The following is a 24,602-nucleotide window of genomic DNA, read 5'->3' on the forward strand; positions in this document are numbered from 1 at the left end:
GTTCTACACATAAATGGCAAGAGATGCTAACAAAGGAGAGTGGCTTTTAAAATAGACCCTGCTAGCTCTAAGGGTACTAATTTGCAGATTTTTTTATCACCCTCCTTAAATCTCTGATTTGGTACTGTCTGATTTTCATCTCTTCACAAAAGTGAAGTTCTGGCTTGACTATTCAAAATTTCAAAAACAATGATGAACTCTTGAGATGGAGTCAACGAATAGATGGGTACTTTGTTGGCGCTGTTGTTTGAAGAGAGAATACACAAGCTGATGTCACGGTTGAATGTGGGTGGGAACTGTATCTAGAAAGAACGAGGGATTTTCAATAATTACTGAGAAATTGATGAAGAGAAAAAACTATTTATTCAATGATAATGAAATGTAGACTACCTTTCAACATAATCTCCAGCAACATTTAGACCCGCCATTCTGTAAGCTTTCTGATTTCTGCATCATAGAGGTCTTTACCTTGCTGTTTGAACCATTCATGTACTACTTTTTCGACTGTTTTGTTGTCAAACTTATTGGCCATATAAAAGTCTGAGCATGCCAAACAAATGAAAATCGAATGGTATGAGGTCTGGGTTGTAAGGAGGATGTGTCAACATCTCCTAACCCAACTTCTGTAGTGTTTCTGCGTTTCTCCTGTTCTCTGAGCGATGTGGAAGTGAATGTTGTCATGCAAGAGAATCACCTTTTGAAGAGCGCCCTGACATTTTCACTTTATCATGGGTCTCTTTCTGTCAGAACATGTTGGAATAGTACTTGCTGTTCACGGTATGTTGTTCTTCTAAGTAGTCACCAAAAATTGGGCCTTGTGAGTCTCAGAAGACTGACATCACTTTACCGGGTGCACGTGAGTTTTGAATATTTTTTGGTGGGCGAATCTGGATGTTTCCACTCAAGACTTTGCCATTTGGATTTGGGTTCAAGTGGTTTATCTATATTTCATCACAGGTTATTATATGATCTAAAAAGCCATTACCTAATGCTTCAAATTATTCTTTGAGCTCAGAACAAATGCGAATTCACGTGTCTTTATGGGCTCGGGTCAGCTATCTTAGAACACATCTCGAACATCTTTTGTGATAATTCAGCACATCATAAATGATCGAATGCCTGGTTCCAATACTAATATTACACAAACCAGCAATTTGGAAAATTTTGACTCGCCTGTCTTTGCGAATAAGATCATTTATGTGATTTTGCAGCGTGGTAGTCAAAACTTCAACTGGTTTTCCTGATTGATGGCGATCAGTCACACTTGTTCTGCTCGAATTAAACCGTTCCACCCGCTTATACATGTTGCTGTGGGGTTCAAATACTTTTCACCATACTGTTTCAACATTTTTGCGTAAATTTCTGCCGGTTTCAAACCTTCTGATAGCAAAATTCTTATCACTGAATGTTGCTTTTCCAGTATATACATTTCAAGCGGAAACTTTGAAATCAACAGGAGAGGTTGCTATTTAGATTAATTATGATCGAAAAGCTAGTTCCCTAGATTACCAACTTGACCCTCTAAAAGTTTCATTGACATTGAATGAAGAGTTTTTTCTCTACATCAGTGTCTGTGTCAATATGATATTCAAATAGTTATACATGAAAATTTAAGGAAATTAATCGATAATTTAGGGTAAAAACTAATATGCGATTGTGGTTTATAGTATTTTTTTGAGTTGGCTCTTACTTGATAACAGTCCCTTTTTGTCATTTCTATCTTTATTTATGCTTCGTGCATTTGTTGCAGCTTTTATTCATACAGATATAATTTTTTGTTGGCCTGTCTGTATTTTAAATAAATATAACATTAAAAAGAATAAAATAAAGTTTAAAAAATCTGATGTGGACACCACATGATTTCCTTTCACGCCTATTAAATTACATATACATATTTTTTGCTGCACTTCATTTAAACTTATTTCATTTGAAAGTGAAATACCATCTTCCAATTCTTTAATAAAGTGGACAGTTACACAGTTGCTAAAATATTGGTTTTTATTAATATCAAATATATATACAATTATTAATTCAACAATCTTACCTGAAATATTAGGTTAGAGTGAAAGTCCCTTTATTACTGTTTAAATAAATGTAAGTCTTATATATCTATCAATACTATGTTTTTTAAATTATTATGATGTAACCACCAACAAAATTTAAAAAAAAAACGAAACGGGAGAAGGTTACTAAATTTTATAGCGATATTTAATATCAAGTAGACTGAAACAAATGCATAAATAAAAATAATATGATTCTAAATTGTAATTTTCAATTAATATTAAATAATCAGATGTTTCATCAAATCTGATGTGGACACCACATGACTTCTTTGCATGTGTATTAAATTACATATACCCATTTTTAAAAGTACATAAAAATTTTATTTCACTAATAACTTTTGATTTTTCTTTTTTTTATTGCTATTATTGAATTATTATTTATTGTAATTTTTTTTACAATCTGAGGTTAATAATTTATTAATAAATAAATATATTTAAATTAAAAAAAAAAAAAGTTGGAAATGAAGTCGAATCTGAACGGATCTGCCTTCCCCTTAAGATCCGAATATTTCATTAATTAAATTTTTTTTGGCTATAACTCTGGAACAAATGAAAATAAATACATTTATGGTATATTGTTGAAAAGCACTCAATGAGAACTTATTGCTGCAGTTAAGAAAAAGACCAAAATCCAAATTTTTCGGGTTTTTTTACATTTTTGATCTAGTTGATTGCAATTAAAAGGGAAAGTGCACAACTAGAAGTTAACAACAGTCCTAAATCCAAAATTTCAACACCCTACGACTAATCATTTTTGAGTTATGCGAGATATGTACAGATGCCATGCCAAAATTAGTCAAAATGGATTCAGGGATGGTCAAAATGGATATTTCCATTGAAATCTGAAAACTGAAATTTTTTGCGATGAAAATACTTCCTTTACTTCATACAAGGAAGTAAAAAACACCCAATTTAAATGCATAACAAAATTCAAAAACAATACTTTTTCATTAAATTAAGACTTTTTTACTTATTCTTTTAATTTGTATAAACTGGAAGAAACTTATATAGGAATATTATAATTTGGTAATTTTATAGTATATGAAATAATTCTATCAAGTTCGATTAATATTTGAACCCAGGAAAATTCTGGATGAAAAGTTGTTTTCCTACAATTATGCCGTGTATTGTATGTTGGTATTATGGCTTAGTTAGTAAGTTTTTGGTAGTTATTTTTATTTTTATTTAAATTCAAAACGTAAAACTTTTAAATACAGAAAAATTATTACTTTTTAGTGCAGTTTAAAATTTTATTTTTGTCACATTTAAGTTCATTTTTTTCAAATTTTTGGAGTTAAAAGTGGTAGGGAGAAGGTAAGTGTTTTTATGAGTTAATCTCGGTTAATAAGATTTTTATTGATTTATTTCCTACTTGCAAAAGTTTCAGTTTATCCAACCGGTTACAAAGGGTGTTAATTATTATTAAATGTTACAATATACAGCAAGATTCAGATAATTAAATTTAACAATAAATATATATTTGCGTGGATAATCAATGAAGCTATTACAGTATTTTTTTTTACTACATATGGCTTATTTTGTACATTTATACTTGCATTTCTTTCAGGAAGTAGAAGTAAAAATTAATCAAAATTTAATAAATCAGTTTATTTTATAATTTTTAAAAATGCACAATTATAAAATTTTACAAAATATTGTTAATTAAAAATAAAAATATTTTGGTAAGTTTAATAAATATTTTATTTTTTATTACTTTTATTATAAATAATCTATCATCCAAAAAAAAAGAGAAAAAGAAATATGGCTGAAAAGAATTAAATTTAACAAAAATAAATAAATTTAATTTATAAATTATTTAATTAAACTAAAATTTATTTTATTATCTTGGGGGTTTTGTTATTTTTTTTGTCTGTCGCAGGGGTCGGTACTAAAACAGAGACGTCGGGCTCCGATTGCGAATCGAATCTAGACAGTGAATTATCGTCACACTCGTTGTCCACGCACTATCAGGCAGGTTAGTCTCTCTCTATCTCTTCTCTTTGTCTGTCTCTCTTTTTCTCACATACACGTACATACACACATACATAAACACAGCTTTCTTTCTTTGTTTTTCTTTATCATTCAGCCATTTTCTTTATCTAATTTTTTTTTTTTTAAATTTCATTGTTATTTCTCCATTTTCCCCTTAATTTCATTGTCATCATTACGATCATTAATTAGCATCCTTTACGTTAACTATTATTATTTTTATGTCCTTTGTTTATCTGTTCATTTTTTTTTGTGGTTTTTGTTTCTTTTCTTCTGTATTTTTGTTAATTTTCATACGTTACTTTAATATATATTTTATTTGTTTGTTTAACACTTTATTTTTAGATATCATTTTGGATTTGTTTTGATAGTAAAATTCTAATGCATAAAACTTTTCATCACTAGCGATGAATGTAATGCTTCTTTTTTCAGAGCATGATGGTGATATATGAGTTATGTAACATTTATTTTTTTTACACAAATATATAATGTACATGATGACAGTGATTGTGATAAATGTTTTTTTATTTATATAATAAAGGAAGATATATATTTAATGAATTTTCTTTTTTCAGACGATATCATCGTCTAAAAAGTTAAAAAATAGAAATTTTATGTGTTCTATGACAGGAATCGACTGTATGTTGTTCTTATTTTTTATTTTTAAATGTATTAAAATCAATTTATTTAATAATAGATGCAGTTTTAACTGATTAACCGTTAGGCTTCGTGTGCAGTCACTGATAAAGAAAGGAAGAGTCCTCAATTCAGTCTGCAGGTAAGTCTAATACCGTATAACACCAAAAATGCAATGGGCTGCACTATAGTCCTGATGTCTTGAGTTTAGAGGATTTAACAATCTCCGACGATAGGAAAAACAATGTCAATATATATATATCGGAATAAGATACAATAATTTATTCCAAGAAATTTAATAAACAATATTCAGTAAAATGAAAATTTATTTGTTTATTATAAAACTGATAATATATGATAAACATACTAAAATGATTATTGTGGCAACAGCTGCTTCTTAGTGATGTGAAACGCACTAAACTTCTTGTTCTTGAGAAACGCATGACAATAGCAAACCATTAATATGCATATTTGCGTGTGACTTTGGAATGGCATGTGTGAAGCATGCGTACAAGAATATGTGTTGTTTATGTGATTCACATGCCACATATTTGGTTCATTGTTATTTCGCAGACACTTTGTATCTGTTTGTCTGTATTACGCTTTAAAAACAAAGCACATGCTTTTATTTTATTTAACATTTTTGTTTTTTTGTATTTCATTATTTTATCAACCTCATACTTAATATCTTATTTGTTGTTTTATGTTTTATTAAATGATTTTATTAATATTTATAATCTCAATAAGTAATTTTGATTATATTTTTTGTTTTACAATACATTCATTTATAATATATGTATAATCTCGATTATTAATACTCAATACTGGATTAAAGAATCTATGATTAACTTATAGAACTTTACAGTTGCCCGTTTATGGAAAGGTACACCGAAAGTAGTAGAAATGACAACATACAAAAAATTTGTAAATTTAAAAAAAAAATGTTTATAAAGCAGATCAAATTTTGTTATGAAAATATTCAGGTGATATGCAGCAGTTTTAAATAAATAATTTAAGAAGCTAGAATAATCAATGTAAAATGGGTCTTTCCATTGGGTTTTTTATGGTTATGGTTCAACTAAATTTAATTTTCAAATACACCACTGCCCATTCTTGCATAATTTTTTAAATCTTTTTTTTTTTGTCTTCAGTCATTCCAAGATTCCCTATCTAGTGCTAGTCGTTTCATTTCAGTATACCCTCTACATCCTACATCCCTAACAATTTGTTTTACGTATTCCAAACGTGGCCTGCCTACACAATTTTTCCCTTCTACCTGTCCTTCCAATATTAAAGCGACTATTCCAGGATGCCTTAGTATGTGGCCTATAAGTCTGTCTCTTCTTTTAACTATATTTTTCCAAATGCTTCTTTCTTCATCTATTTTCCGCAATACCTCTTCATTTTTCACTTTATCCACCCATCTGATTTTTAACATTCTCCTATAGCACCACATTTTTTTTTAAATCATCAGGATTATAATCGTGTAATTTTTTTATTAGGTTAATATGCATGTATAACTTTTTCATTTGTTTTAACAATTTTTTTTTTGGTTTACACATTTTTGATGTTCATTATCTGACTGTAAAAATGCCATAGCAAATGTTCTTTTCTTTTTATTGCTTAATTATAAGTTCATGGTATCATTCATTTTGATTTCTTTTTACACAACTGAATCTACTGTACGAAGCTAAATACAGAACTAATAAAAATACGTGCCAAACATTTAGCGTTTTAAACAGGATGAAATTCTTAGTACGAATACTTTGAACGTGTAAAATGGTAGTTTTCATCCATAAATATATTTCCTGTTCAAGTTTGGCATGCCTCTTTTAAACTACATTTATGGGTGATGGAAGTCCATGCATTACAAAAATGTATTCTAATTTCTGTATTAATTACTAGCTAATTATGTAATTATTCATCAGGCCTACCTGTATATGCCATTTTTTTTTTATTCATTTTTTTTATTAGTTGCTTAGATATCAATGCAAAAGGAGACCAAGGGAATAATTGGCACATTTCCCAAAATAGTGTTATATTGTAATTTTTACAACATAGGGTAGTTGAGGGATAAATTTCAATGATTTTTATTGCACTATACAAACTTCCTAAAATCCGATTGAGATAATTGTTTGTTCTGAAAGTATACTAATAATGTAATTATTCATTAAGTGTCGTAACAACAATGTTATGTTTGGTAGAAGAAATGAAATGTCTTATTTTTATTATTCATATTGTTTTTATTGAACAAAACTGCAAGTAAAATTCTCTGTATAACAAGAGATTTTTTTGAAAAACAGTAGATCCAAACAGGTTCAATTGCTGTAACACATTTTTTGTTAAAACTTGAATGTTGTAGTTTTTCTTACATCAATATAAGATATTTGCAGAAACTATAATAATTTTGAAATAATAGTGATGCTTTATACTTGCTACAAAGCTGTCCAAAATTTACATTTATATTATTTTAAGTTATATAATTATATACGATGAGTGAACTGCACCACAACACAAACACATGAAAAATGATTGATGCGAATTAAATTTTTACACCTACACTGTATATAAAATGAATGAATATAGTAAATTTATGTTTGTAATGAGGGATAATGTCGTCTGATATTATTCAATAAGTGCCCCAGATTCAGTTTTTGTATGGCCACAGAATTGGAAATGGTTAAGACAAATATTAAAGTGCCATTTAAGGAGAGACTATGATTTTTTAATGAAAACCCTTTTTTTAATGTACAGATGATCTCATAGATTGACTTCTAAATATAAAAACTTCAGTCTGAATAATTTTTAAGATGTGAATAATTATATGAGGGTAAATCAAATATAAACAGTAATTTTTTTATAAATTTATTGATTAATAATATACAGAATTCATACCTTATCGTTTCTCTATATAGTCTCCTGCACAAAATACACATTTTTGCCGATGATTTGGAAGCTTGAATATTCCTTGTTTATAAAAAGTTTGAAATTTTTTCAAACTGATTATAAAGTGCAGTAAGATACAATTTATTCCATGAAATTTAATACACACATTCAGTATTGTGAAAATTAATTTTTTTACTATAAAACTGATAATAATCATACTAAAATTATTATTATGGCAACAACTGCTCTTATTGTTCTTCAGAAACTCATGACAATAACAGAACACTAATATGCATATTTGCATGAGACTTAGGAATGACATGTGCAAAGCATGCATACAAGAACATGTGTTATATGAATAAAAGGTTTGAATCTACTAATTGCACATGTGCTCCTCGACGTCTTCATGGTTTTCAAATCATTCTCCTCCAAGCGATTCTTTCAAGGGTGCAGACTTAAAATAGTCACAGGGGGACAAATCTGGACTATATGGGAGGGTGGTCGAGGGTTTTTCAGTGCATTTTTTACAGTTTATCCCATGTCAAAATCGCGGTGTGCGGCCTGGCATTATGGGGAAGGGTGACATCTTTGTTGGGCATATCCCGTCTTGTTTTGGTAGTCAGCTTTTGTTGGCTGTAGCAGCTGGCAATAGTGAGCCGCATTCACCGGTCACGAAGAAAATCAATGAGTAAAACTCCCCTTCCCACCGGTCAAACAATTTGTTGCAAGAACTTTTCTGGCTGACAGATGGGTTTTGGTCTTTACTAGGCAGCCCTCATCTTTCCTTCGCCACTCCTTACTCGCCATTTTTGACTCTGGAGTGCAATGATAGATCCATATCCCATCATATGTGACGATGCACATAAAAAAATTGTGCCCTTCTTGCCAAAATCAATTCAGAAGTCTCTCACCGATCCCCAACCTGACCTGTTTTTGATTTTTGCTCTACAATTTCAAAACCCATCAAGCACTAATTTTTCTAAAGCCAAGATGATCAGTAATAATTGATTGAGCACTCTCATAGCTCATACCCACTTCTGACACGATTTCTTCAACAGTGAACTGGTGATCACATTCGATAAGTTGTCGAACGGCACAGATGTTGTCAGCTGTAAGACTTGACCGGGGGTGTCGATTACGACTTTCATTTTCTACACCTCGCTTGCCCTTAAATTGCCTGGCCCGTGTATACACTTGGTTCTGGAACAGCGTAGTGTCTCCAAACTGTACCTTTAAACAAGTTAAAATTTCCACGTTTTTAACACCTTCATTAGTTAAAAGCTTTATGATTATGTTGTGCGACAGACAATGGAACCTCTTGCTCAGTCATGGCTGTACTGACTACAGAACAGAGTGGAAGAGCTAACCAAGCTGGTTCCTCCTCTCTAACACCCTGAACATTAATCCCCACTCTTCCATCCAGCTTGGAACTGATTGCTGCGTAGAATAGCAAAATTATCATTTAAATTTGATTCACTTCAATAATAGGTTACTGTACTAATAATCACTAATTAAATGACAATAGGTATTTGTTTTACTGTTCACTTTGTCAAAAGTTTCATACAAAGAACAAACAAGTCATAAAAGATACTTAAAATGTCAGCCCCCCTTTTTTTTAAAAAAAAACATCAACAAACAGAATGATGACCATTATAAATAAAACTCTAGTTTATAATAGTTCAAGGAATTTATTTTACCATGTAATGACTATTGTACGATGAAATTATTAATACGCCTTGCTGATTGGAATTAATATAGGCAATTCTATCAGATTAATAAAATACGTGGATTAGTAGATATACATGTCGTGATTTGATTTTTATGCAATTGTGGTTCCAGTTATTTAAAAGTTTTGGGCTTCTATATTAACAAGAATTAAGATTGAGAAATTTTAGATTAAGTCATCAGTTACAACTTAATACAATTAAAGAAAATCCTTATGCGTGTATTAGTTGCTGGACCGGTGTTGTAAAATATAGATATAACAACACCCTTCTGATTGTAACAAACCGTTACATCTGATGATGTTCATGATAAAAGTCACGATCATGATGGTGCATTGCCATCATGTTTGTGTAAGTTTGATATGCTATCCAGTCCAACAATTTGACTCTCCAATATTTAAAAACAGTTTTATTGTTTTTATACAGCGAACCATAACATAATGTTATTGAAAAGAAAAAAAAGAATTTATCTGTACAACAGTAAATGCTGTGTAACAAGATGATTAGTTCTTTTAAATAACTTTTAGTCGTTGATAATTTCATCAGATGTCAAGATAAACGATTCCATAATAGTAAGAGATTATTTTTAGTTTTTGTTGGCCAATTTGAAGTTTTTTTAATGTCTCTATTTTATTTGTTTTAACAAAGAACAGGTGATTATTTTGATATATATTTTTTGTACCATTTTTCAGTTTCTGTGCAAAATCTCACTTAAATCAGTCTGTAAATGGATTGTTATCCAATATATAATTCTATTCGTTGGAATAAATGATCATTTTGTCTTATGGATATTCTAGAAGGCTCCAGTTATCCCGTGCAGCTTTCTGGATTCAGGGCCTGTAGGCAGCCATATCCCTTGTTTGCGATGTGTGAGTGAGGTGTAGTCTTGTACAGACTCAGGCTGACCATACCTGAGATGTGCAATTGAAACCCTACCACCAAAGAACACCGGTATCCACGGTCTAATAATATTCAAATCCGAATAAAATCGACTGTCCGATATGAGGATTTGAACCTGAAAACTCTCCAACTTCAAAATCAGCTGATTTATGATGATGAGTTTATTGCTAGTTCAACTCGGCAGGTTGAATAATTGACGATAAGTGCTACGATAAAAATCTGCAAGCAACCTGATGTTGAGTTCCTGAAACTGGCAAAGTTATTCTCAATGATAATAATAAGCGTGTCTGGCAGGCTTACTAAATGAAATATTTTCCTTTTTTCTTCATCAAATCGGACTTGATACTTAATTTGATTTGCTAAGCCTGTGAAATTGTAGGATTTTTTCGGCTCTACAAATAGCTCCTTTCCGTTCTGTCCATCACAATGTCCTGATATAGAGTGAACATTACTACTTTCAGAGACTGTAACTTTCACTATTACCTCTTGTACCTCAGATTCTTTATACGTACCGCAGTCATAATAATTCCAGCCAGGATAAATAGTTTAAAATGATAAATTAATGTACCCTTCTATTAAGAAACAACGCTTCTAGTGTTGAAATATTGCTTCTATTTATTATTAGGGAAAAATAGAATGTTCTCCATCAATAACATATTACTAAAGTTGCTTCAGTAGATTTCATTTACCGGGGAGTAGGAGTAAAATAAATTTAAAAATTATAAACATAAAAAGGATATAAAATAATTACAATGCATTTTATTAATATTCGCATGGTTATATATTATTGCTGTCTGTTGGTTATTTTACAACTTTTTTTCTTTATAATTAAGTGCATCTGTAAGGTAAATGTGTGTTTTGACATTGTTATTTTTAATATAAACTTTTATTTTGGGGAGGGGGTATTATAACCTTTATCTTATTTTATAATTATTATTTAATCGTTTTAATGTTTTATTATATTTCTATATTCGAATTAATTAATGAGAATTGTTTAAATCTTAAATAAGTTTTTTATTTTAAATAGGGAATTGATTACGCATTTTTGGTATTAACTTTACAGCAATTTATTTTTTATGGCTATTTTAATCTTAAGTGTTACATAGTGACAGTTTTATTTATTTGTACTAGTTCCTAATAGAAAAAAATAACCTTGGTTAAAAATAATTATTATCGCTGGTAGTTATTTAACCATTTTTTAAACAATTTTAAATGCTTAAATTTCTGCTTATGCTTGTCTGGCTCTTTTTTAATAATTTCAACAAAAAACATTCTAAATATATATATATATATATTTAAATTAAACCACCCAACACAATAAACATATAAGTTAAACTTACCAAATTAATACCAAGAATCAATTTTCACGGCTTCCCATATCTGCAGTTTGTATTTAATTCTATAATTACTTTAAAATCAATTCTTTTTTTTTTAATTTAGAATTTAGAAATTGGCAAAAATTTTTACTGTTTATAATCTTGAATTCTGTTATATATGTAACTCTGCCGCCCAGTACTGGAAATACAGATTTTTATGTGTGTGTATTTTTTAAAATGGTGTTCAGGTTTTAACCAGTCATCAAGTGAATTGATTTTTAATGATCCCATTGTAAATGGAACATTTATTTTAAACAAAAGGTTGCATTGTCTACGTAGGTGTTTCAAAGATAATTCTCTTTTTTTGTCATCATTATCAGGAACTGTATTGTTGTTTATAATATTGATAAATTGCTTAGTGTCATTCTGTGATATTCAGAGTATTTTTTTTGTAATAGTTCAAGAATATTGTTTGGAAAATTTAGGATAAAATGTAAATTCCTTTATTCAGAGAGCCTTAGCTTCTGCTTAGAAGTAGTCATCTCTTTTCTGCATAATTTCTCTGTATTCTTTATTTTTAAGATTTTGCTTTTTTTACATGCTTTTTGAAAATAATACAAAGACACTTTTTTTGTAGATGTGTAACATTTTAGGAAAAATAAAATTTTAAAATTAACATTTTATCCATTTTTAAATTTTAGTTTTTTTTAAGTAGGCAAAAAGTTGCAAGTGCCTACTTCAAAAGTTAGAATAAAAATATGTTATTTTTCACATACACACTCCTCCCCTCCCTCTCAATGATCTCGCTATGAATTTCAGCAATTTCCTGGATTTTATGTGTCTGTCCTTGCAAATGAAATCATTAATGGATTTTGTAAAGGATCAGTTGAAAATTCTGAAATTGGTCTTCTGCTATGACGAAAATCAGTGACACTTATTCTGTCTGATTTAAACACTTAGTTCCTTTTATGAAAATTTGCATGATTAATACATTTTTTACCAAACTGTTTTAATGTCTAAAAGTGAATTTTGGCTAGTTTTACACCTTGAGAAAATAAAAATCTAGTCGCTGTACACTTTTCAAGCAGAGCTGATATTTTTTATCAAGAGTGCCAACTGGAACATTTCTATTAATTAGTTTTTCTGTTGCCAATTGTCTCTTTAATTTTTAAATGGCCCTTGTATTAATGCGAGATAGGTGAAATTAGTTTTACGTTTGATAATCCATATGGATTATCAACATTGTATTGTTTAATTTTAAAGCTTTTATTATCATTTCCTTGTATAAAAAAGCTAATAAAGTTTGAATAAATAAAAAAATTGTATTATGATTAATCTTGTTTTTGTTGCATGCTGAGAGATGTGTTTGCATGTGAGCATGTGAGAGGTATGTGTTTGCATGAAACGCTTTGTTACATTTTGCATGTTTTATACGATATAAATTGAGATTTACCCATTAAAAAATAGTATAAAAAATAAGTAATCAAAGATAATATTCCTTATAATTATAAATTGTTTGCCGATAAATCTGTTGCTGATTTATTACAATTGTAAAAAACAGTAAAAGATAATAAATACTTTTTATTCTGCAGGCCATAAAAAAATTAATGTTTGTGTGCCAACACAAAGCTCTCTTGCTGTTATTTTTTGTAACGTTAATCTTTTAACTGATAATACATTTTTATTAAATGCCCAACAAAATAAATGCAGTGGAAATGAGAAAGAAGAAGAACAAATCTTGACAAATATTAAATGCAAGTCTTATTGAAAACAAAACGTAGATAAAGATTTATGTGTACATTAATATTGTATATTACTTGAAGAAGAAATTCAGGGTGTATCTTGAAGTTCTCCCAGGACTTTGATAACCTATTCTACTTGTGAAAATAATGGAAAAAGTTCAAATAAATATATGTCCTAAAATGCTTCGTTTGCAAGTTACGACTAGTGAAAGATTTCTTTCAAATTTCAGCTATCTCAGTGAAATGAGGTCGTACTGAAATTTTTAGAATGTTAATTAGGGGCAGAATTAGTGTTTTCTGATGGTTTTTGACCCGAAAAATTGAATAAAATATGTCCCAGAATCGTATCTGCAGTAGTTTTTGAAAAATTGGATAAAAATCCTGTCTGACATAAAGTAACTCAAAGTTTTAAACAAAACTAGTAGAGAATTTAATTCGTAACAAAATGGTGTTTGTAAAAAAAATGCCAGTACCACTCTCCATTGAGTCTTGGCAGTAAAAAAAAGGGGCCTATGAGATTATCACAAAGATCACACCACACATTAAACAAAAAAGTGCATTGGAAGTGACTAGTAGCAATCTCATGGGGATTCTCTTCTGCCCAAATGTAAATGTTTCGATAATTTACAATGCAATTTCTTGTAAAAAAAATTCATCAGTAATTATAATATTATTTAGGAAATCGGGATGATGTTTCTAATTAACCATCAACAGAATTTCATCTGTTTAACATAATCAGGTGGTAATAACTCTTGTATATGTGTGAACGGAATGAGTATAATTTTTGCTCCGGTAATGTTTGCCACACACTTAATTGCGAAACATGAAAGCGATGCAATAACCTTCTGGTGCTTGAGGTGGAAGGTAATTGTATCGCATTCAGTATTGCTTCTTCACCTGTTGGCATTTCTCACAAAACATTCACGACCAGTATCGATCCATTGTGGTTTAAGCATACCTATTTCTCGAACTCACCTCTTCGAAGCCTCAAATGTTTTATGATTTGGTACTCTTCGATCCAATCATTTTATACAATATTCACTCACAGCAGCCAATCCATATTTATTTACCTATTATAAATTAACAACATGTCCGTCAAATCTCCAAATGAAAACAGATTTGTGGTATCCCCCACTTTGAATGACTAATTGAACAATAACAGCACAAATACTGCTGAAATGAATATTCAAAATACTAGACGCTAAATTAATACGTGATGAGCTGTTATTGCCAATCTGTGAAAAAATAAAAATGTTTTAGAAGGCTGTCTCAAATTTATTTTTATAATTTTTAAACTTGAAATTAAAATTTTTATAAATTGTTCTGTATAAAATCGTATCGCTTTTCTGATCTAGTCTCTGTGTTTTGTTTCTAATTAAAGTTGAACTTTTCAAATTTGTGTTTAATTTTAAACACATAAGTTTTCTCAAGGTTAAATTTTCTACAAAGTTAACTAGAGACCTTTTTTTTTGTTTATTGCTAGATTAACAAAGTTATTTTATTCCAAACCTTAAAAAAGTATACTTTCCAACAAAACATTTTCATGTTTTACCATATTTTTCGTAAAACCTAACTTATATTCAATCTCTTAAATCAAAAACCAGATTTATGAAAGAAAAACCAGATTTTGGAAGTACCAGATTTATCCCTCGAATTTGTACCCCAGGAATTTAAATACAGTTTAATTTCACAGAGGAGGCAGAGTGCAGAGCTAAATGTTTTTCAAGCCAAAACTTGCTAACAAATCGTTTTCTGACCTATGTTTATATGAACTTTTTTCTTATTTCTGGCTATAGAATCATCTACTGAGAGATAGCTGTACAATTTGGAATCATCTGTATATATCCAACTTGATCCAGATAAGTTAAGTACATAAATTATAAATTAAATATGATGACACTTACCAAATTTTTTCATGTCTTATAAGCGCTTTCGTGGCAACCCACAACTTTAGTTTTAATTTACTTTTTAAATGTTTATATCAAACTACATATTGCACTCAAATACAGTTAAATAATATATAAAAAAATTGTTTAATATGAACATTTTTTTATAAATTAAAATTGAAATTCAAGAATTAAAATCTAAAAATCACAAATTAAAGCTTTTTTTAAAAATACATAAATTATAGAAATTAAAAACTACATCTATAAAAGTATGAAGTCAAAATTGGTAAAAAATTAAAATAAATAAAAAATAGGATAGAATGTACAAAGTATCTTGGATAGCCAATATTATAGTACTGTCCAAAAAATATATATATATACACACACACACACACATGCTAAGAAGATTTTGATTTTTGTATAATGTATTGTTATTCAACATAAACTAAATGTTAGTGTTAAACTTGACTATGTGACAAAGACAATAGGGAACTTATAAACTCCTTTACTTTTGCCTATTGAGCCTGGTTGTGGAGTGATTATTCTTCCTTATTTATGGCATTTGAGTTATTTTTGTTATATTTGAGATAGTTTTTTGTGAGGAGTGGTTGAAATGTATTACCACTGGAATGTAGCAGGAGAAAAGAATTTCACAACAAAGCAGAAGGTGCTGCCATCTTGTAGTTTCATGCTCCTAACATTCTAAACCTCATTGACCCGCGCTATCTCATTTTCTATCAGTCATCATTATTATGGAGTCTTGTGCGCCTGCTATATCAATGCATCTAAAACAACAGTGGTTCACACCGGTCAATAATTAAATTTGTAATAGTGGCTAAATGGCATTCATTACTGTCTGAAAGCCATAGTGATGAAACTGTTGATTGACGTTATGTAAGGATAAGTAGGATATAAAAGTTTGTCCATCAAAAGCTGTTAAAGCAATTATTGAGGATGAACCTTGCTGTGGTCAACCATTTTCTGTAACCGATGATGTGGTTGAAGCTATTCAAAACTTAGGCCTTTGAAACACAGTAGAAAATGTGTATCTTGTGTTTGACAATTATCAGAGCCGATAAATCTGCTTGCTATAATTCTCACATATAACACATTCACACTGCGAAGGGTTTTGTGAAGTTGAAATTTGAACCTATTCCTTACTTTCTATACTCTCTAAATCACAGATGCCCTGTAATTTCGACTTTTTTCTCAATTAAAAAAGGGTATTCATTTCACCGCAGATGATTAACTGAAGTATGTAGTGAGATTATAGATCAAGGAAAGATCACCAATATTTTTCATTGATGCACAAGAAAACCAGTTCACCACTAGGAGAAATATGTAATTTTAAATAACTATATTTAAAAATAAATGCAGTTTGTTTTTTAGCAACTATATCTGTTTCATTTATGACTTAAAACCAACTGCACATTACATTTCAGTCATCTATTGTACAGTTATCATCTAATAGAAAGTGTTAATTGTTTCATATAATATGTATTGCCTTAATGAACATGTTTTTCTCATGTTATATTTTTAAGCAATAATTTCTTTTTTAGTGATACCAGCCGGTACGCTACAATTAAGTCAAGGTGAAGGGGTAGCTGGTTTACATACATTAACGATGACAAATGCTACAACGGCTGGTGGAACGATAGTACAATATACGCAGGGGCAGGATGGACAGTTTTTTGTACCGAGTGAAATAGGTAACATTGATTTTTAGTATTCATTATTTTTTTATTATTGAATTTGTATTATATTTATCATCATGAAAGAATAATTTTTTTTTGTTAAGAATTAAATCTTAACAAACTACAGGGTAGAAAAAACACATTAATTTTTGCCATATTAAACCCTTTTTTCTTCAGTATTATTCACAAGATTAATGTGGAAAAAATCTACAAGAATTAAGGGATTTTTTGAGTCATCAATCATTTAACTGGTTTGATGCTGTTCTCCCTTTATTTCTCTTCTATGTTAAATTTTTAATCCAAACATTATTATTAAAGGATCGTACTATTTCTCTAATGTAAAATTATATTTAAATTCTATTAAGTCAACCATCTAGTACAGAATATTGAGATGAGACATATCTTAACTTAATTTTTCATGAAAGTACTTTTGAGGAAGCAGGGTCCTGCATCCTCAGTCATGATTGAAATAATTCCATTGGGATTCCATGAAAGTACTTTCATGAAAAATTAAGGTAAGATATCGTTTGAGCTATATTCTTTACTAGGTGGTTTATTTAATAGTTTATATATATAAACCAGAAACCATTTTACTGCATAAAATGGTTAAATGAACTCTTATTGAAAGTAAATAATCAACCTTGAAAGATAATGCAACCACAAAGGTTATTTTTTTCAGTAATTTTCATAGATATGTTAAAGGTTTTTTTTTAAAAAACCTATTAAATGAGTATTCTGAAATGGTAATTAGAATGTGTATTGTATAGAAACTAGTGCTGGGAGTAACAATGTAAATTAAGAACCAGAAAAAGGATTCAAGTTGTCTAACTAAGGTTGCAACTAGAATGTTTAACTTTTTTGTTTTAATGTATCAGAATGAGATGATTAATGAATTGAGGATTTAGATTTATTATTAATACTTCTACTGGAAGTGATCTTCACTACAAATGAGCTGCAGTAAGATATAAAAAGATATTAAAACTTCATTGTGAAGTTAATTTTTCAATTCACTTATCAACTTGAGGTTTGTTTATAATTTTGTTTTACATCCATAGTATAATAAATAATTAAATGTTTTAATTTTTGTAGTCGTCACACAAGGTAGTAATACATTAAGTGGTGGTCCAATAATTGCTGAAGACCAAGCAAGAAAGAGAGAATTACGATTGCTCAAGAACAGGTATTTATTGTTCACTTTTTTAATACGTTTTTTTTATGTGTTATAAATATATAAGAACCAGTACAAACTACTCTTTGACTTTTTTTATGCATCTCAAGTGGCAGTATTGAAAAATTATATAAATAAAATAAATACATCTTTAATTTTGATTGGTAGATTGTAATACAATGTATATGTTGTATCCAGAAGTGCTAGTCCACTGATAAAAAAAGGAAATGCCCAGCATTTGCCTTGATGGATCTAGTGAAACCGTAGTAAATCGTAATCTAATCAAAGCAGCATCTGTCAATACACAATTATATGGTAAAAAGAAGATGCGATTCAAGTCCATATTAATTATCACGGTCAACAAAAAAAAAAAAATTGTGTATCTGCAATGAAACATGGTAATTTTAACTAATTTTGAGGTGCTGAATTCAAAACTGTTACCAGAATTTGTGTAATATGTCACATTTATTTAGTTCCATATGATTTATTTACCCATAAATGCATAATCACTGTGAAATCAATATTTAAAAAAAAATAAATTATATTCATTTAAAATTTTGTTAAATCACCTAAGTTTTCAAATACAGATAAATTGAAATATATTAATACAATTTTAAAATAACATTTTCTAAAAGTGTAAATCATTGAAAAGTCTTTAAAATAACAGTTTTTAAAAGTTTAAATCATTGGAATTAAGTCTTGCTTTTAATTTTTTAAATATGTTCACAAAATTTTTTGTTTGTGTGATGTTTGATCAATTTCTCTAAACAAAAATCAACAATAGTCACCCTTCATTCCAGGATCTCATCTCCCTTTGTACGAATGCTGTATGGTCAGAATATCATGATGGAAACATTCTCCTTGCTCATTGTTGACAGGGTCCAAATTTCTGGGAAAAAGTCTAGGTGGGAGTGTAGGGAATGAATTTTTACTGACATCTTACATCCTAAATAACTGTAGTTTTTAACAGTTTATTAAAAAAAAATATATATATATATAGTTTTCATCTTTTCTATTACCTAAAAAACTACTAACAACATCTTTAAAGGACTTCTGTACAGTTAGTTCACATTTTCAGGTTTATCATCAAAAGTTGAATCCTTAAGCAGTTTCGTGATATGCAGACTGACAAATATACCCTCCTTGAGCTTTTATTTTTAATTGGTTAAATCATGGTCCATGTTTGTCTAGTGCCTTTACAAAATTTTTCATGAGTCCAAGTTTTATGTGAAGTGGTGGCAGTATGATTTTGCCACTCTCAATTTTCTGCCGCAATGGCCATTTCTTTACATGGTAATGACTTTTTGCATCACAACTATCTTAAAGATAAAGAAAACACAATATATATCATGCAACAACTTTCAGATCATGGCTAACTTGTCACATATGACACTACTACTACTAACTTCAGAAGAGTCAGTAAAAAGTCGCCATTCTTCAGGAATATGCTGAATTCCAAGCTCTTTCATCAGGTTACCGACATCAGTAAAAATGCACAATGAATTTTTCAGAGTAAAATAAGTAGAAAGAGTTTTATTTCATGTCGTAACTTTTGTTTTTTGGGCTAAAAGATTTGACTGTTGCAGTCTAGATCCCAGAAGTTCAGCTTGCTGCTTTGATAACTTTAAATGGTGAACTAAATCATTAAGTTTTGTTGAATTAAATGAGATTTCTCATCAGTTACAGGGAAAAATTCTTCAGCATTCTCAACATCATCGGCTTCATTTTTAGATTATTCTTCTTGCAATATAGGATTAGATGGCGGTACAGGTACAGGTAACTCCTTTCCATGCAGTAGAGGCTTTAGAGCTGAGGATATATTTGCATATTTTATGAACTTTCTATTTTTGAATGGAAATCCAAACATTGTCATACAAAAGTAGCAGTCGGTCAAGCGGTCTTTAGGCACATGCCAAACCATCGGTGCAGCAAATGGAATGGAATAGCTTGTTATTCTCCCTTCAGCCGTTCAATTAGTTACCAAGCATGATGTGCAAATAACATGAGGCGCCCAGATTTTATCTTGATCCCCGAGTGCACTATTTAGAAATAGGTTTTCTTTGAGATTTAGGTGTAAATTTACCACAGACTTAACAAAAATTGACTGGATATCCACGAACTTTTGCAGAAGCCATGTTTTAGCAAATAAAAACAAGAAAAATCACTTTTGTGTTGTAAAGAATCGATGAAAATATAGCAAAACATTAATAACTCTGTAAAATATAACACACAGTATAGACTAGTAAAGCTTGACTGAACAAGATTTAAGCTCTGTAGTTAGGCTACAACATGTGTATATGATATCATCATTCAGACATGTTTATACGCGTCTGTTTTTCACAGTACAGTTTATATATTTATTTATTTTTTCTTTATTAAATGTGCATGCATATTCTTTAAAGTAAAAATACAGAAACTGTTCTTAATTGTTACCAGTAGTTGATCAAAAGGAGTTTATTATAAAATTTTTTTACTAATTTACGATTTACATAAAACCTTTACGTGATAACACAATTTCAATAGCAAATTTGAAATCAGCACCCAAATTATAGTGAGAAAGTTTTGTAACATGTTAGATATACATTTTGTGTTTAGTGTTATTTAAAATATGAACACATGAAATAATGTTAAAATAAATGCATGAAGTTAATAAAAATGTAAAAGTATAGCCAAAGAATAGTTCACAATTCAGAAAGCATTAATGAAAATATTTTGAGCTACGCGGTGCGAAAATAAAGTAATGAGACTGATTTTTCTTTGCAAGATGTGGCAAGAAATGAAACCGCAAAATATTGCGCAACGATATGCCATTTCTTTTTGCGTTAAATCAGGTTAAAACGCGACAACAACTTACAGTAAGCTTCAGAAGGCTTTTGGAGAGGAGGTTATGTCAAGAGCTCAAGTTTTTCAGTGGCATAAAATTTTTAGTGAAGGCAGAACGAATGTTGAAGATGAAGACTTGCAGTGAGTGGACGACCGTCAACCTCACGGACAGATGTCAACTTTACCAGGGTGCGTGAAATCGTACGATCTGATCGAAGATTATCCGTGAAAATGATTGCAGAAGAACTCAACATCGATCGAGAAATGGTTCATCTAATATTAACTGAAGATCTTGGTACGAGAAAGATTTGTGCAAAAATGGTCCCCAAAAATCTCGCACAACAACAACGAGAAACACGGAAAAATGTGGCATCTGTTAGAGCAAACGGAAATCAATCCAGATTTGTTGAGCATGTTATTACTGGTGATGAAGGTTGGTTTTTCAATATGATCCAGAGACAAAACACCAAAGTTCGCGACAGTGCTCAAAGGGATCACCCAGACCAAAAAAAGCTTGCATGTCAAAGTCAAAAGTGAAATGCACGCTTGTGTGCTTCTTCGATTCCAAGGGAATTGTTCTTAAAGAGTGGGTGCCTCCTGAACAAACAGTTAACCAATATTTCTACAAAGAAATTTTAGAAGGACTTCGTAAACGAGTTCTTCGTGTCTGTGCCAACATTGCTGGTAATTGGATTCTGCAACACAATATTGCGCCATCCCATACTGCTCTGTCAGTCCGGCAATTTTTAACCTCAAAACAAATTTCAGTACTACTGCAGCCACCTTATTCACCAGATATCGCTCCGTGCGACTTTTTTCTATTTCCAAGAGTCAAAATGGCGGTCAAGGGACACCATTTTCAAACAACACAAGATGTCCAGAAAGCTGTGACAAGGGTCTTGGAGTATATTGCAGAAGATGAGTTCCAGAAATGTTACCATCAATGGCAGAAGCGCTGGAATAAGTGTGTGCAATCAGAGGAGAACTACTTTGAAGGAGACAACACTAAACATGACTAAAACGGTAAGCAACATTTTTTTTCACATCAGTCTCATTACTTTATTGTCGCACCTCGTATGTATACATTAAATAGGATACAAACAATTCAGGATTTTTCTTTTAAATAGTATTATTTAAAAATTCATTGATTTTAGTAGCGTTTCAGTAAAAGAAAAACATTTTAATTTTATTTTAAATAAATTTGTGAGAAAACTTAAAAAAAGTTTAAATAATTTATTAAAAATGGCAGTGGAAGTTATAAAACCCGTTCTAGTAATCTGAAATATTGTGTTGAATTACTTAAAAACACTTCTGTTGTTTGGTTTGGTAAAGGTGAACCCGTCAGATGAAAAGCTTTTTCATACCCAAAATGTGTAAAATCTAGTGGACACAGTCAATTGAGATGTTAGTGATGTCATTAAGTCACATATTTTCAGTCGGTAATCATTTTATACAATATTGTAGAATTTCTTTTGATGATTTTGTCAGATGTAGTGGTTTTGAAATGTCCTGAGCATTCATCATATTGAATGATTGCAAAAGTAAGTCTAAATCCAGTAGCCTCCGTTTTACCATAAAAAATTAAGGGGAAGATCCTTTAAATTAGAAACTAACTGTTTTTGTTTATTTGTCAGGATTAAATCTTTTTAAAAAAAAATATTTTTTTATAAACATTTTACAGAAAATATCAAAACTCGCTTAATTTACTCTATAGTCAAAAACAAGCCACTGAACGCACACATTGTAAACTTTGTAATGCCCATCTAAAGGATCATACTTGACAAATATCATAGTCATTTGTTGTCATACTTGTGTCATCTTCGAGTCAGATCAAGAACTCTCCAAACGATCTTGATATTTACAGGTGATTTGAAAAGACTAAAAAATTCTGAAATTTTTGGGATATTATTACAAAAACAAAAAAAAAATAAATGAAAAGGAAATACGATTATAAAATTTTATCAACATTGATGAGAATTCTGTGTGATTTTTTTTAGCTAAATCTGTTTTATTTTTTCGTAGTTATTATAATTTTTGTTCTATCAGGTTTTTTTTTTACAGGGAAGCAGCGAGAGAATGTAGGAGAAAGAAAAAAGAATATATTAAGTGTTTAGAAAATAGAGTTGCTGTGTTAGAAAACCAAAATAAAGCCCTTATAGATGAACTTAAAACATTAAAAGAACTTTATTGCCAACAAAAAACCGAGTAATAGTTGATTTAGTAAATATTATTATTTTTATTTTTTATTATTAATTATTGTTATGTTTAAATATTATTATTATTGTATTATGTAGTATGTATATATAATACATATTACATTAAAAAATAATTAATAAAATATAAAAAAAAATAAGAACATTGTCAAGTGTTATAATATAATATGCACTTTGACATAGTTTATTTTACCGTTTATTATTATTTTTATTTATTTATTTTTTTTTTTAGTTATTATTGTGTTGTTGTTATAAAGTATACCAGTTAATAAGGTTAAATTTATATACCATAATTTATGATTATTCTTATGTTTAATGTGTATATTGTTATATAATTATTAATTAATTGATTCATTGTAAAATGTTAGCTGAAAAATGTTTTATTTTTTATTTATTTATTTTTGGTTTTAATACTATGGATGCCTTGATAATGACTTACGTATATAATTGTATGTACATATAAAAAAAAATAATATTAAAGAATATTTTATTTAATCTTTTTTTTTTATTATAAAGTAAAAGTTAATTAACATATTGTTATTACTTTTTTTATATCGCTTAATTATTTTATTACAGATGTTCTTATTTACGTTCAGTTATGTTGGGAAAATTAAAAGAATTTTTTTTTTTTATATGTTGAATGTTCCCAAATACTATTAAAAGAAATATCAATTCGTACTACTTTCAAATGTTACTCTTCTTTATCTTATACATTTAATTAGTAGAAATATTTTGTACGATTATTTATAACTTTATTAATTAAATTATTATTCTTTTGTGGTATATTAAATTTATTGAAGTGAATATTACGCTATGCAAACAGTTTTTTTTAATTATTAGTATTTATAATACGGGTTATATGTCTGATTTTTAATAATTTAAACAAGATGCCGGTGTATGTAAGCTGTAGTAGGCTTGCGTATATATCGTGTAATAAGTTATCTAATGATAATTCAAAACAATATTATAATAGTTGCATTAATTCAAAAATATTTTGTTAATATGTTTATTGTAGTTCGTATTTCCTGGTTCTGGTGATGGTAATTAGATAACTGAATAATGTTTTTCACAGAAATATTTTAGTCAGCTGTTTTGTCAGAAATAAAATAAAACCTAGAAATATATTTATAAAATTATTATCAGTGTCGATTACAATTAAGTCATTAAATGGTATAATGAAATGTGATAACGCTTTAAATTATTGCAAATTACAAATGACTTGTTTTCAAAAGACATGAAAATTCTTTTTCGTTACAGTGTTTTAGAATTTAATTTTACAACTTCTTTTTCCTTGAAGTTACTGATGGTGTAATTTGTTATTACTAATGATTTTCTTTATAGACAGATTTTATACCGAGGACTATTTATTAATTTTTTTAGAAAATCATTTTAATTAACTTTGTTTTTTATTTTTAAATATTAATTATTAATATTACCTATCGTTTTAAAGGTGATTATTTTAAGTTTTTATATAATAATAAATGTATATTTAAGCGTATAAACTATATTAATTATAATTTATAATAGGTAGAATGTCAAAGGACCAGTACCTCTTGTGCAAA

General features: G+C 29.3%; 1 protein-coding gene across 3 annotated transcripts in view; it reads left to right on the top strand.

The window, feature by feature from the left end:
- The window catches only part of CrebB (Cyclic-AMP response element binding protein B), an 84,664-nt gene extending 61,449 nt beyond the window's left edge, over nt 1-23,215 (top strand). The window contains exons 5-8 of one of the 3 annotated variants that reach the window (XM_075381070.1): nt 3,943-4,038; nt 16,702-16,851; nt 17,926-18,016; nt 22,889-23,215. In XM_075381070.1, coding sequence (XP_075237185.1) covers nt 3,943-4,038; nt 16,702-16,851; nt 17,926-18,016; nt 22,889-23,036 — 485 coding nt within the window. In that variant the 3' untranslated portion in view covers nt 23,037-23,215. The remainder of the gene's footprint in view (nt 1-3,942; nt 4,039-16,701; nt 16,852-17,925; nt 18,017-22,888) is intronic. The other 2 variants (XM_075381069.1, XM_075381071.1) reach the window with 2 other exon arrangements.
- Nucleotides 23,216-24,602: the final 1,387 nt, after the last annotated feature.

Source organism: Lycorma delicatula, chromosome 13 (assembly GCF_047948215.1).
Source record: "Lycorma delicatula isolate Av1 chromosome 13, ASM4794821v1, whole genome shotgun sequence".
NCBI classification, from domain to species: Eukaryota; Metazoa; Arthropoda; class Insecta; order Hemiptera; family Fulgoridae; genus Lycorma; species Lycorma delicatula.